The sequence below is a fragment of the Adiantum capillus-veneris genome, chromosome 16, assembly GCF_014529385.1.
Source record: "Adiantum capillus-veneris isolate H3 chromosome 16, ASM1452938v2, whole genome shotgun sequence".
NCBI classification, from domain to species: domain Eukaryota; kingdom Viridiplantae; phylum Streptophyta; class Polypodiopsida; order Polypodiales; family Pteridaceae; genus Adiantum; species Adiantum capillus-veneris.
Window position 1 is genome coordinate 91,512,976 of NC_140946.1, and position 13,927 is coordinate 91,526,902.

The 13,927-nt window shown below is 46.1% G+C and overlaps 1 protein-coding gene and 1 pseudogene across 1 annotated transcript in view; one reads left to right on the plus strand and one right to left on the minus strand.

The window, feature by feature from the left end:
- Window positions 1–3,712: 3,712 nt before the first annotated feature.
- LOC147439446 (cyclin-dependent kinase D-2-like) overlaps window positions 3,713–13,927 on the minus strand; it is a 42,984-nt gene continuing 32,769 nt past the window's right edge. The window contains exon 7 of the mRNA XM_086485299.1: window positions 3,713–4,231. Within this exon, the coding sequence (XP_086341425.1) occupies window positions 4,177–4,231 (55 nt within the window). The 3' untranslated portion in view covers window positions 3,713–4,176. The remainder of the gene's footprint in view (window positions 4,232–13,927) is intronic.
- Window positions 7,464–13,392, plus strand: LOC147439447 (uncharacterized; annotated as a pseudogene).

The following is a 13,927-nucleotide window of genomic DNA, read 5'->3' on the forward strand; positions in this document are numbered from 1 at the left end:
GTAGCCATCCATGCACACAATAAGCCCATAGCATCGTTGCATCCCTTTTAGCATCAGTCTGCCTTCTTAACATATCTAGCTTTGAAACCACATCATCTGATTGAACAAACACGTTCGACTCTGCCACCCAATCGTGTAAAGTAGAGATCGTCTCAAGGGAACCCCATATTTGGCGGATAACACACTGCACTGCTGCACTTACAAGCATACTTTTCTTTTGAAAGCTTGGACACAACTTGGGAATATCCTCCGTCTACCACCATAGAGCACACCTCCGGCATTGGTTCCTCTATCATGGGATCCACACTCTCCGTCACATCCCCTTCGAACTCAACACCGACATCATCAAGCCCTTCCTCGTCGACTGGCCCTTCAAGGTCGATCAACACCTCTTGCATGTCAACTTTAGTTGCATGCTCTTCAATCACTTGCTCTTTTGCTTCATCTTTGGCCAAAGGAGATAGAGAATTATCCGTAGCCATCCATGCACACAATAAGCCCATAGCATCGTTGCATCCCTTTTAGCATCAATCTGCCTTCTTAACATATCTAGCTTTGAAACCACATCATCTGATTGAACAAACACGTTCGACTCTGCCACCCAATCGTGTAAAGTAGAGATCGTCTCAAGGGAACCCCATATTTGGCGGATAACACACTGCACTGCTGCACTTACAAGCATACTTTTCTTTTGAAATCTTGGACACAACTTGGGAATCTCCTCCATCTACCACCATAGAGCACACCTCCGGCATTGGTTCCTCTATCATGGGATCCACACTCTCCGTCACATCCCCTTCGAACTCAACACCGACATCATCAAGCCCTTCCTCGTCACTGGCCCTTCAAGGTCGATCAACACCTCTTGCATGTCAGCTTCAGTTGCATGCTCTTCAATCACCTGCTCTTTTGCTTCATCTTTGGCCAAAGGAGATAGAGAATTATCCTCTATCGCACTGTTCTGCTCTCCTTCCGAAGCCAAGTTTGCTTTACTTTCCACGGCAAAACTTTGCACCTACTGCACCACTATAGCATACTCCATAGCTACTTTCACCAACATAGCCATTAGCATGGCATCGTATAGCATCTTTACCTGCATGTCCACTTCTGTAGGCATGGATTCCTCCACTTGCTTCTATCCAACACATTGGCTTGCACCTTCCTTCTGCTCCTCCAATACATCTTTCACATCTTTATCCACAAGTAAGAGATCAAATTCCTCATACCTTCAGTGAGACGAATCGGTTTCCCATGTCATATCAACATCCATAGAACTGCTATCATCTGCTTCCACCTCTTCTTCCGTTTCAAGATCAAGGATTTTCTCTACCTTCACTGCTTCAATATCATCTGCAAAGTGCACCTTTTGATCCATGGCGCACACCAATGGAGCTTGACCAACCTTACCTGAGCTTGCAGGTGCATCTTCTACCCAATGTGCAATCGGGGATTTTCTCTACCTTCACTGCTTCAATATCATCTGCAAAGTGCACCTTTTGATCCATGGCGCACACCAATGGATCTTGACCAACCTTACTGGAGCTTGACCAACCTTACCTGAGCTTGCAAGTGCATCTTCTACCCGATGTGCAACCACTTGCTCTTCTTCCATAATTGGTACTTCCCTATCTGGCATCTTTAGCATCGAAACCATCCCATCTCTTTGCAACCATAGAACCCTCGGTTCCTCTTGCACTGGCTCTTCCCTCTGCACCAACTTTGGTTTCACTTCCACTGCATCAACCGACATAGGCACCATAGCATTTGACAGACTCTGCCTCGCTTGCCGATTCTTCAAAATCTTCTTGGTTCGGCCTCTTGTCAAAATTTACCGCTTCCGTATATGTCACAGGCCCATTCCCTTCGACTTTATCTCTAACCTCCTCATGCAGGCAATCCATAAGCTTGCTCAATTTCAAATAATCAAGCATTGCTTTAGACCATCTAACTTCCGCTTTACCTCATGCAACTGCACATATTGGCGTGGAAAAGCCACTTCCAACGTCATCAAGTCCGCCGTCATACCATCTTTTAGCTTGACCACGAACCAACAACAAAAAAACTTGAACCGCGTCTTCTTCTCTTGTGAGCCTACTCTCCCGTATGAATAGACCATAATCCTGCAGCCAAGTTTCCACATCTTCCACCCCAGTGAAAATTGGAAAACCTGATAATGCCATCTTTAACAATACCTGCTCTTCAAAAACTACACCTCTAGCAGCTCCAAACCACAACTCCACCTTCAAATTGGAGTATTCAAATACTCCTAAGTAGGGGCATCAAAAGATAGAGAGGGGAAAGGGAAACACACCCAGCACACACCGAAAACGCCTCTATATAGCCCAAGGCTTTCATAGCACCCCTATCCACTAGAAAACACTCACAACACCACAATTCTGCAAGCATGTCCCCGTTTGCATGCATACAAACGCACACACGCTTTCCACAATCGACAAAAAGAGAAACCACCCCAATTTCGCCCGTTTCTAGCAATCTCACAACACACGCCTCTCTCACATGTGGTAGCCCGGGGGGGCATACACCACTCACACACCTTGGAGCAAAGCAAGACGAGAAGTTGCACCACTGTGTGCACATGGCCAAACACCAAGAAACAAGAAAAGGCTATGTAAGCCGCTCTACACTCTTGTAACTCTTAGAATAGACAGTCAATCCAAAAGTGGGAAAGCCGGTGATCGTGGGCCACAAGTATTAAAAAATTGCATGCAAATTGTTTTTATCAACTCTCTCTCCATATTTGGAACACTCAGGAAGGTATGGTTTACTAGAGGTGTCTTCCAAAAACCATCACCCAATTGTTCCACTTCTCTCGTGTACTTCTTTGCAATTCTATGGTAGCAAGGACAAAAATTATGTTTTTGGTATGCTGAATACTGAAAAAGTATATACTTAGCCTCCAAAAGTCACCGCACTCATTCTCCTAAAGGCTACTTGATTTGTGTATTCACATGCCTTTGAGAGTGATGCCCTCATAAAATCCGACCTTCAATTACTATGTTGATTGCAAATATGCGTGATTCTAGATTATTGATTATGCTTACATCTCACAATATGCATTTATTATTGTAATGAGTAAATAAGCTAGGTTCAAATTTTATTGCACAACTCGAAAAATGAAAGGATTCATTATGACAGTTTCTCCATTGTCCATGCCAATGTGCATGCAAGTGTAGCCTTACTACCATGCACAAAGCTACCTATAAACAATCTTTTGACTAAATTTCAACGTAACTATCAACGTTTTAATGTCAAACAAGGTACTATTTATTCATGTATAGTTATTCATCCTTGCACAAACTCTCTCTCTCTCTCTCTCTCTCATAAGAGAAATTTCAAAAACAATTAAGCATTTAGTCAAATAATGTTCATCTGATGCATCTTATTCTTTTTTTGTTTATGCACCCTCGGCCTTACAAATGCAAGCCTTTATCTGCATTTCTTCTTTCCAATTGTCACCTACTATGTGAAAGCCCTTGCTAAAATCCAAAGCATTGTGCACACTTATACCTCAGCAAAACAGCATTTCTCAAACAAAAAAAACCCACACAGATTACAAAGAATCATTGGCCCAAAACAAGTAATGCCAAAACTACAAATGAAAAGAACTGTTCGATAGTGATTATGATTATTCTTATCACGCAACACTTTCACACAATGAAACAAGATAATGCTCAACTTAAGGACAAGAAAATACCAAAAAACGTTAATGACTTGACCCGTAGAATCTGCATGCAGATAAGGTTTTCATGTGTCGATTCAATGACACTTGATCCTTTTCCTTGATCAGTACACCAAGAGCTTTTAAAAGCTGTGCCATTGGAGTGACTTTGTATACAATACTGTAATATGAACAGGCTGCTGTAGTGGCCTTCCCCAAGACAAACATATCCAGTGAAAAGGCGCCAAACTGACAAACTTGATCCTTCGGACCCTCTGTATCAGATGATAAAAAGTGCGAGCGCAAACAAATAAATTTGTGTACTTTTCAACTGATTCTAACTTGATCTTAAGAATTTTGGGTAGCAATAATTCTGATTTTTCAGAATATTGGTAGAGATTGCCGATTGCCAGTTCCGAAATTAACTAATCAACTTTTATTCATAATGTCTGATAAATGGCTCAACTCTCTCCATCCTGCTGTTATGATGCGATAGGCTAAGCAAATGCAGAGTCCATATCAAGCTTTCTCTTCAAATGTGACCTGTCAGTACTGCGCAAAAACTAAATGTGTATCATTACATGTTTAACTCTTACTATAGGTTCTATATTTGTACAGAAAGGTGCAAAACTTGAAAAGAGGGATCAACCAGGCTCTTCCTTCAATCGCAAGCCCTCTTACCAATTAACAAGAGGGATATACTCCCCGACCACAGAACACGGCAAGAATCTTCTCTTCGCAACACTTGCCAGTTCAACTGAATCATATCGTTTGTGCAACGTAACACACTTCGTCCTTTCCAATGGTAGCAAATCTAAGCTGTTATCAGAGACACTGGACAGATATTGCCCTATGAGCCTATTCCACCTCTACATGCTGGAAGTGGCTTTGCACACAGCGAGTACCACATAAAATAGTATATAGTAAATCTCATACTAATTTGGCATGCATCAAAAAGATCTTGAAAAATGGAGGGAAAATTATTGTGAGCCATTTCAAGCCATAAGATTCCACTAAAATAACACTTGTTTGTTTGGTGGTGTCCAGGTTGCGGCATTTCTAGTATGTTCCCTATTTTCTAGAAGGCACATTTCTACTGAAACTGTTAGAGATCAGACCTGTATCTAATGCATAGGTTATGGGAAGGGTTGTATGTTAGGGTTATTGCTCTGCTAGCCTAGGGCTGGTTACCCTAGAGAGACTCTTATAGTACATCACTTTTGTATTTTCCACTCAAAATTAGGGCTTTGGGGTGGAGGCAGCCTCGTAGTCCTCATTTTTTCCTGATATACTTTATTGTTTTGGGTCGAGGAACTCGCTACCATCCCAACGAACCTAAAGCAGTACACCCCCCCCCCCCAGAAAAACCCCGGTACCTCACCCTAGAGAGCCTCTGGGTACATCACTTTTTTATATGTTCCACCCAAATTTGAGCTTTGGGGTGGATGGAGGCAGCTTCGTAGTCCTCATTTTTTTCTGATATTCTTTTTTCTTTTTGGGCCCATGCTACCATCCCAATGAACCTTAGCAACGCGTGCACACCCTCCCCCCCCCCCCCTTCCCCTTTTCACCTCTTCCCCTCCTTGTATTATTGCTATCATTGATCAATGTACAGCCAATAGCATTGTTGGAAGCCACCCCTCTCTCTTTAGGTCACTCCTTGAGATCGCAATAAAGCTCGAAGTCTACTTACAAGAAAATGCTGGGAGAAAACATGGGAGAGGAGAGGAGAGGAGAGACTTGTACATCAGGATGACCGTCAACCTAGTACACAAGGTGTGACAGGCTCTAAAATTACGGTGTAGTCCCATGGAGGTTCAAACGTTTTGTGTGGAATGAGTTTTAAAAGTTTCAAAACGGTTTGTCAACGTTAGAAATGCCACCAAAGAGACTTCTCCAGAACTTACAAGATACTTAAAAGATTAAAAAATATACGCATGAAGCTTTTACAGACAATTCAAACTAAACAAGATTCAAGGCTCCTTCAAAATGGGAACCTTCAATCAACTTAATGTATATAAGTGGACGTGTGCCTCCAATAATACTAAAGAACCCTTCTACTTTGAAACGTCTTAAGAAGGTTTCAAAACTTTCGAAATGTTTCATGAGTTCTATCACGTGACACATCCAACCCTATGTGTCTGTGGACAAGCTACAGCACGACAAGGGTTCAGTCAGTCCAGATTTAGAAGTGTTTTTGCACTTTTGTGAGTCTGTTCGCAGACCGTGCATGTCCAGACACTTAGTGTAGATGCATATCCTCTAGTTGCACACAGCATGATCATAAGCATTCCCATCAGAATCCTTCAGGGGAATTTTCCAGTGCATTTAGCCTATTTTACCTATTTTTGACATTTTTCACTTATTATTTTTAAGTGACTTTTGTTGGAAAGTAGGTAGGGCAAATTGAGTAAGTTTGTATATAAGCAAACCTACACTAGCACTAATTGGCAGAAGAGGCAGCAGGAGCACCATCGTTCAACAGGCAACTTCTCAGCAAGAACCTCCCTTGGTGGCGATTTTCCTCCAAGCAGAGACCTAGCCCTAGCGTTTTCATCAGCAAGCTTCATCGCCCAGAAGACCTCAGCCCTAGCGTTTTGATCCAGTTGCATCGCCATACCACCTCATGGCCTAGCGTTTTCTTTCCCAGCATCATCGCCACAAGTTGCCCCCTTTTGCATGGCGATTTTCAGCAGATAAAGACCAACAGATTTCAGCAATGAAGACCAGCCATATCAGCGTTTTTAGGAGCAGATTTCAGCCTTGACCACCATAAAGACCAGCAGTTTTCAGCCATCAGAGATCAGCACCCATCAGCGTTTTGGTCCCGGTGAATTTCAGCCAGTAGCGTTTTTGGTACAGCAGCAAATCAGCCGCAGAATTCAGCCATTAGCGTTTTTGGACAGCAGTACAAGAACAGCAGAATTCAGCCCTTAGATCGGTCTCGCCATCCCCGTCGTCGTCATTGATCTAGCCTAGACTTGCATCAATCACATGCATTCAATTTGTACCAGTTTATGCAATCAATAGTAGACCACTCTCGCCAACGAGAGTGGGGCCTTCGGAGGAGGGTTTTACAACGTCTCTGGTGTCGTATTCTCTTCTCTCTCTATCTCTCAGTCTCATACACTTGCACGCACAGTGTCCATTCACTTTGTTCGTGATTATTGCACTCTCTCATTAAGGACGGAAGGCTCTCCCTTCCATAAGAACAAAAGGAACCTTGAGCACAATTCGAAGCACTCATCTTGAGCAAAGTTCAAACATTCATTCCGCTGCACCTTACAAGTTCCTTGGCAAATATGACTTATGGACGTACCTAGAATGTTTGTCCCAGGATGATCTTCTGGTGTACAATGCTCTAGTCACTTATACACCCAGCTGTTGAGATAATTCATACAGAATTATAATTCTGAAGCTGTAGCCAAATTAGCAACAGCCCTCTTCCACAATTATCAATTGGGCCTCCTGGAAATACTTCATTGTGTACTCCAAACTTTGAAACTTCATTACCTAATACACAAATTCCTTGAGCTCAATTGAGCATTTACCTAGTCAGCAAACCCATTGTCAACTTATGCTCCTTATCTACGCCACCTACAAAAGCTTTTCTCTATGCTTCTAATAGACTTGGACACCCCAAGCCGAAGATCTACAGCAACACACGTGAGAGAAACTAGAAACAATTGAGCAAAACCTAAATACAGGGAGAGAGAACAGAAGAGACGCACGGCACGTTGGTGCAGCCAAAGTGTGTCGACCATAGAAGAGGGCACGAACAGGTATGGGTATGCTGGCAAGAGCATGGCAAAGGGCTAAAGCAGGTACAAAGCTCCTAGGCAGGCAGGTGGTAGCAATGATGTATGTCTTATGTGGTTTTATAGGCCAGATGGGCTCCAAAATGGGCTGATTAGGACGGCATGTAAAGAGGCTTGAAATGCTCGTTTTTTGCTTGGGGATGTAGTGCTTGAAGTGGTCTACGCGCTGGTCCAGATGGCTCACCAAATGGGGCTATGGTGTGCAAGATATGGCAGGTTGAAGCTGGAGTGCATTGCAGATCCAAGACAGACAGGACAGGTGATGAAAGGTGGTTAAAGTTGGTTTCAACGAATAGATGTGTAGAGCTTGAGTTATGGAGCGTGCCGATCTTTTCGGATTGACAATCGAAGTCTCGGATGCCAAGTTACAAGGGTTTGAAGTTTTGCCGGGGGCCGATTCTAAGTCGGTTTGACTACATTGGAAAATGTGTCACCATAGGTTTTTTGAAGCTCGCCAAGCTTTGAGGAGGTAGTGGATAGTACAAGGAACTAACAGGAAGTGGCAGCTCGTCAAACGGAGTTGCGGAGGCCAAGATATTGCGGGTTGAAGTTTGTGCCAGTTGACGACGGTGCGGTGCCAGATTGGTTTTTCAGTTTTTTGTCGCATCGGTTGGCAGGTCCGGGAAGATCGAAATGCGGCGGGATCTGTGTGGATTGGAGACCGGGAACCGGGGTTTTCACTGGAATTCGACGGCTCGGTCACTGGACATCTGTACATCAAATGGTAGATGGGAGAAGCAATGGGGAAAAAATGAATTTTTTATGCTTTTTATTTGGTGATTTTCTAGGGCATGCCACGTCGCACAAGGCCTTATCCCACATACGAAAACGAAGCTGAAAAGGTTACGCTATTTATACTCAAACGTGGGGGACATTGGAGCACTGAGAAGGTGTGAGGGGAGCTCCCCTTGAACCGGGAACCGGGGTTTTCACTGGAATTCGACGGCTCGGTCACTGGACATCTGTACATCAAATGGTAGATGGGAGAAGCAATGGGGAAAAAATGAATTTTTTATGCTTTTTATTTGGTGATTTTCTAGGGCATGCCACGTCGCACAAGGCCTTATCCCACATACGAAAACGAAGCTGAAAAGGTTACGCTATTTATACTCAAACGTGGGGGACATTGGAGCACTGAGAAGGTGTGAGGGGAGCTCCCCTTCAGCTGGGCTATGTCGGCCTCGATGGGCCGTGCTCTTGGCGCTGCTAGGGCGTTCGCAGTAGCAAACTTGGCACGCGCGGGCGTGCAGGCAGTCGTCAACGGTAGATGGGCGTTGCAGTGCTAACGTGGCAGCTTCTGTTGGGGTCGTTCCCGCGGCCACAAAAGGGTAAATCTTTTATACGAGGATAAGTGCTCCCAAAGGGACAGTCACAGCGCCATGACTGTTGCCCTAGGGGTAAGCGGTGGATCATGTGTTGTGTGAGAGAGAGCAAGAGAGAGTGGGCGAGTTGGCAGGTCCAAGAGGGCCTTCACATGCGCGCGCGCGCACACACACACACAAAAGGAAAGCTTGCGAAGGTGTCAAGCACATGCAGTGGTTGCTAAATGTAATAATGCGAAGTGTATGAAATGCAAGAAAATGCCAAAAGAGCTATGTATGAGTTGCACGAGCAGATATGAACCGATTGTTTTCTTTTTGGAGTTGGCCCACTCCTACAAGGGGGGATTTCTCGAAATTGCGGAGGCTTTTTTCGCCATTGTGTGGTGGAGGCCATTGTGTGTTGCCGAGGACAAGACGGGTGAGGCTATGGTGTTTATGAGGAGCCAAGAGGGCTGCCAATTGGTGTTTTGAGCTCGCCGAGGTGTGTGTCGGCTAGGAGCAGACTTGTATATGGGGTCGTTTTAAGTATATTGAAGCCATCATTGCCGTTTTCTCGTGTTGGTTCCCCCTTCCCCCTTAAGAGAGTATTGAATCCAGTCTTTGGTATATCCTCCTCCTTGGTCCGGATTTGATAATACCCTGACTTAAGATCAATTTTTGTGAAGATAGAAGCTCCATGTAGTTGATCAATTAACTCATCAATCCTTGGTATTGCATACGTATTCTTGATTGTTACCTGATTCAATCCACAATAATCAATACAAAGACGTAGAGTACTATCCTTCTTTCAATTAAAAAGAACGGGAGTACTCCATGGAGAAACACTGGGTCAAATGAAGCCTTGTTCAAGAAGTTGAGTAAGTTGCTCTTTGAGTTCTGTAGACAAGGGCACCGACATCTTGTATGGTCTACGAGAAACTAGTTGAGCAATTTGCAAAGGTAACTATATAAGTACACCTAGCCCCCGTTGTATAATCAATCAATTCATAGCCAAGGTTGGTTGGTTCAGCAGTATCTCTCTCTCTTTCTCTCTCTCGTGTATTCTCCCCATTGCTCTACACTTCCACGTTGTCAACTTTGACATGGTATCGGAGCTCTTGGCTCGGTGATCGCAAGGGAGGAGAAGCGCCGCACCGCGGAGAAGAGGAATAGAAGGAGCGACGGCAGCATTTTAAAACGCTCCAACCATTGGTAGCGTTTTCTTTCCCCTAGTAAGTGGGATCCCTCGGAAATCTTACCCTAGCATTTTGAAATGCATGGTGACGCCGCAGCCTTGAGGTAGTTTACACACGCAGCAAGGGAAATAGTCCATGCAGCATATTGAGACGCCCTCAATTCCGGCTACGCCTTAGTAAAAAAGCTGCGAGCATTTTGAAACCAGTCACAGGGGACGGAGGGGACGGGGCCTAGGAGCGGGGGACGGCCGAAACACGGGACGGGGACGGGGACGGGGACAGGGACAGGGATGGGGACGGGCTGGGACGGCAAGGAACGGACCAGTGGGGAGATTCCAAGCGGGAACGCATGCAAACGTCCCGAGGACGAGGAACGGACCGAAACAGCTGGGGACAAACGGGAACGGACGGCCGGTCAACAATCTTTTTTTCTTTAATTTGAATTTTGGGCCGTTTCAAACGGCCAATTGGCAACCCAACAGATCTTTTTTTGGATGTTGAAAGTTTGAAGCAACCCGGTGGCTATAAAAGCCACCCTTTGGGTCACTTTGACATATGTCTCACTCGAGCTCTCCACCTCAACGGTCCTCAAGTTCTCATTGCTCAAGCCTCTCCTCTCTACCTTTGGCGCTTCACCTCTACGGTCTACCCTCTCCTCGAGGCTCGGAGCTCTACTCTGGAGTCTCCTCTCTACCCACTTGGCACTCTCTCCCTCCTCTACCCTTGAGTCTCCTCTCTACCCACTCTCTCCCTCCTCTACCCTCTCAACTTTCAAGCTCTCCTCTATTCTCTCTCCACCATCATGTCATCTCAAGCTAACTCTACTTCTCAAGCCGGCTCTTCTCGGAGGCCCGCCATGCAAACATGGTCGTGACCGCGCGTGGTCAAGGTGGCGGTGCAAGACCATGGACATGCAAGCTATGCCCGTACAAGAGAACGGGTGGTGCAAACAAAGTGCCAGTCCATCTTCTTTATGAACCCGGCCAACGGTCCTCAAGTTCTCATTGCTCAAGCCTCTCCTCTCTACCTTTGGCGCTTCACCTCTACGGTCTACCCTCTCCTCGAGGCTCGGAGCTCTACTCTAGAGTCTCCTCTCTACCCACTTGGCACTCTCTCCCTCCTCTACCCTTGAGTCTCCTCTCTACCCACTCTCTCCCTCCTCTACCCTCTCAACTTTCAAGCTCTCCTCTATTCTCTCTCCACCATCATGTCATCTCAAGCTAACTCTACTTCTCAAGCCGGCTCTTCTCGGAGGCCCGCCATGCAAACATGGTCGTGACCGCGCGTGGTCAAGGTGGCGGTGCAAGACCATGGACATGCAAGCTATGCCCGTACAAGTGAACGGGTGGTGCAAACAAAGTGCCAGTCCATCTTCTTTATGAACCCGGCCACGAGGTGAAGTTTTGCCCACGCATTACTCCCGAGAAGAGGTTGGAGCTTCTTGAGAAGCTCGCGGTGTGAGGTCGCGGAAGCGGCCAAGAAAGGCCGTTTTGTTACCGTTGATCCCTCCGCCACAACGACACCGCGAGAGCAAAGGCAAGCCAACCTTGGCTCCATCTCTCAAGCATTCAAGACAAATGCATCCACATCGGGGGTTTCCATTGCGCATCGCCAGAGCACCCTCAACAAAAATTGGAATCCTAAATTGAAGGAAGAGGTGGATAGGTCGGTTGCCCGATTCTTCTTCCACGACCACATTGCCTTCCATGCTTCGCGGTGAGTTTCCATTGTGACTTATGGCATATGCACATTGCAATCTCCCATTTTGTATTTCATTATGGGGTCTCGACTCTCCATACTAACAAAACATGCTCTTTTTTGTGTGGATAGATCTCCATACTTTCGAACCATGGTTACGAAAATAGGGGAATATGGCCCCTCTTATGTGCCACCTTCATCGGAGAGGCTTCGCACCACCCTTCTTGACAAAGAGAAGCTTGACATGGAGCAAGCGGCCCAAGCAACAAAGGATTTGTGGGAGACCAATGGTGTCTCTCTCCTTGTAGATGGATGGAGCGACACCCGCAAGCGGTCCATCCATGGAGTGATGGCCTACTCTTGGGGGGAGATGTACTTTGTGGAGTCACATGATGCATCCGACAGTGGCAAGGCCGCGGAGATGCTTGTTGCGGAGTGGACAAGCACCATAGAGATCATCGACCCGGAGAATGTCCTTTGTATGGTTGTAGATGGAGAGGCGTCAAACAGGGCAGCCGGGGCTATCATTGAGGGCATGTGTCCCACTATCCATGTCACATTTTGCATGGCCCATTGCCTCAACAACCTCCTCGAGGACATAGGGAGCTTGTCATGGATTTCACCCACCATTAGTGACGCCAATCAAATTGTGTCCTTTGTGCTCAACCATCAAAAAGTGCGCCACGAGTTCTCAAAGAGGAGCCACTTGTCCTTGCTCAAATATTCAAAGACAAGATTTGCATTCAATTGGCTTATGCTAGGCCGCTTGTTTACATGTGGCGGAGCCTTAAGGGGCCTCTTTCTCAATGATGAGTTCCATGCCATGCCGGAGTCTACATCAGCAACAGGGTTGAAATGTCGAGAATGGGCCGATGATGCTGCTTGATGGGAGGAGGTGAAGATTCTTGACGCCATGGTCAAGCCTATTCTACACCTACTTCGAGTTGTGGATAGCTTGCAGCCATGCATTGGCAAAGTAGAATCCATGGATCGGATGATAGAGACACTTGAGACGCTTGTGCCTGACCCTATTTAGAATGCGGAGATTCGTGGCTTGTGTGGGTCCAGGTGGAATGGATACTACTCTCCACTTCATGCGGCAGCTTATGTGCTTGACCCCGAGTTTCAGGGAAGGCGTCAAGAGACCGACAAGGAGGTGAGCAAAGGATGGCGGCTTGCATTGGAGCGCCTTGAGCCTAGCAGTGACATTAGGCGCAAGGTTAGAGATGAGCTACTCAACTACATGCAAAAGAAGGGCTCCTATAAATGTGTAGATGCACAGGTTGATCGCAGCAAAATTGGCTCGGTTTTGTGGTGGAAGGACTATGGAGGAGATGGCCCACATTTGCAACGCTTGGCTGTTTGTGTCCTTAGCCAAGCATGTACCGCTAGTTGCTTGGAGCAACTATGGAGTGTGTACAGCCACATTGCCTCTAAGAAGAGAAATCGCCTTGGTGTCCAGAGGCCCAATGATTTGGTGTTTCTGAGCGCTAACTTGCGCATGCTTTCCAAGAGCGTCTCACACAAGGCAAATCCCTTCACTAAGTGGGAGATGGCACAAGAGAATCCATCTATGGCCGAGACACTTTTGGAGGAGCTAGAGGAGGATTGCAAGCCTCGCGAGGCCTCATATGTCATTCGACCTCGACTATGATGATGATGTGGAGATTCAACAGGCGAGCACTTCTGGAGTTCAATGATCATTGATCACTCTAGAGTCCAGAGTCTACTCCTCTACCTAGCCCTTTGTACTTTTTGTTATCCTTGAGGCTTGTCCTTTTTTGGTCTATTTAGTGTAAATTTGTGGTCAAAGTGATGCTCTATGTGTGGCATGTGTGTAAGTCAAAAAAATACCAAAAAAAACTCTCTTTTTTTTTGCCGTTCCAAACCCCATCCCTGTTCCCTAACTTTTGCCGTTCCATCGCCGTTCTTGACCTCGACCCGCCGTTCCATGTAACTATGTTTGAAACGCCACTACAACAAGGCTTCTTGTTAAAGAAGAGTATTCTGAGATGCACGTCTTGGGAGGCCAAAATGGGCAACGATGTGGGTGTGCTTTTTGAAACGCTTGCCAAGGAGGGACTCACAACGAGGTCTATTGGTCCTAGGTGACAGTTTTTGGATGGTGAGCATTTCTTCCCCCTTGGGCCAACGTTTTGAGATGCTAGGCATTTGGTGGGGTCGGGGACTGCTTGCAAGTGCCTACCTTGTGCCACAAACCGATGTCCCTACGTG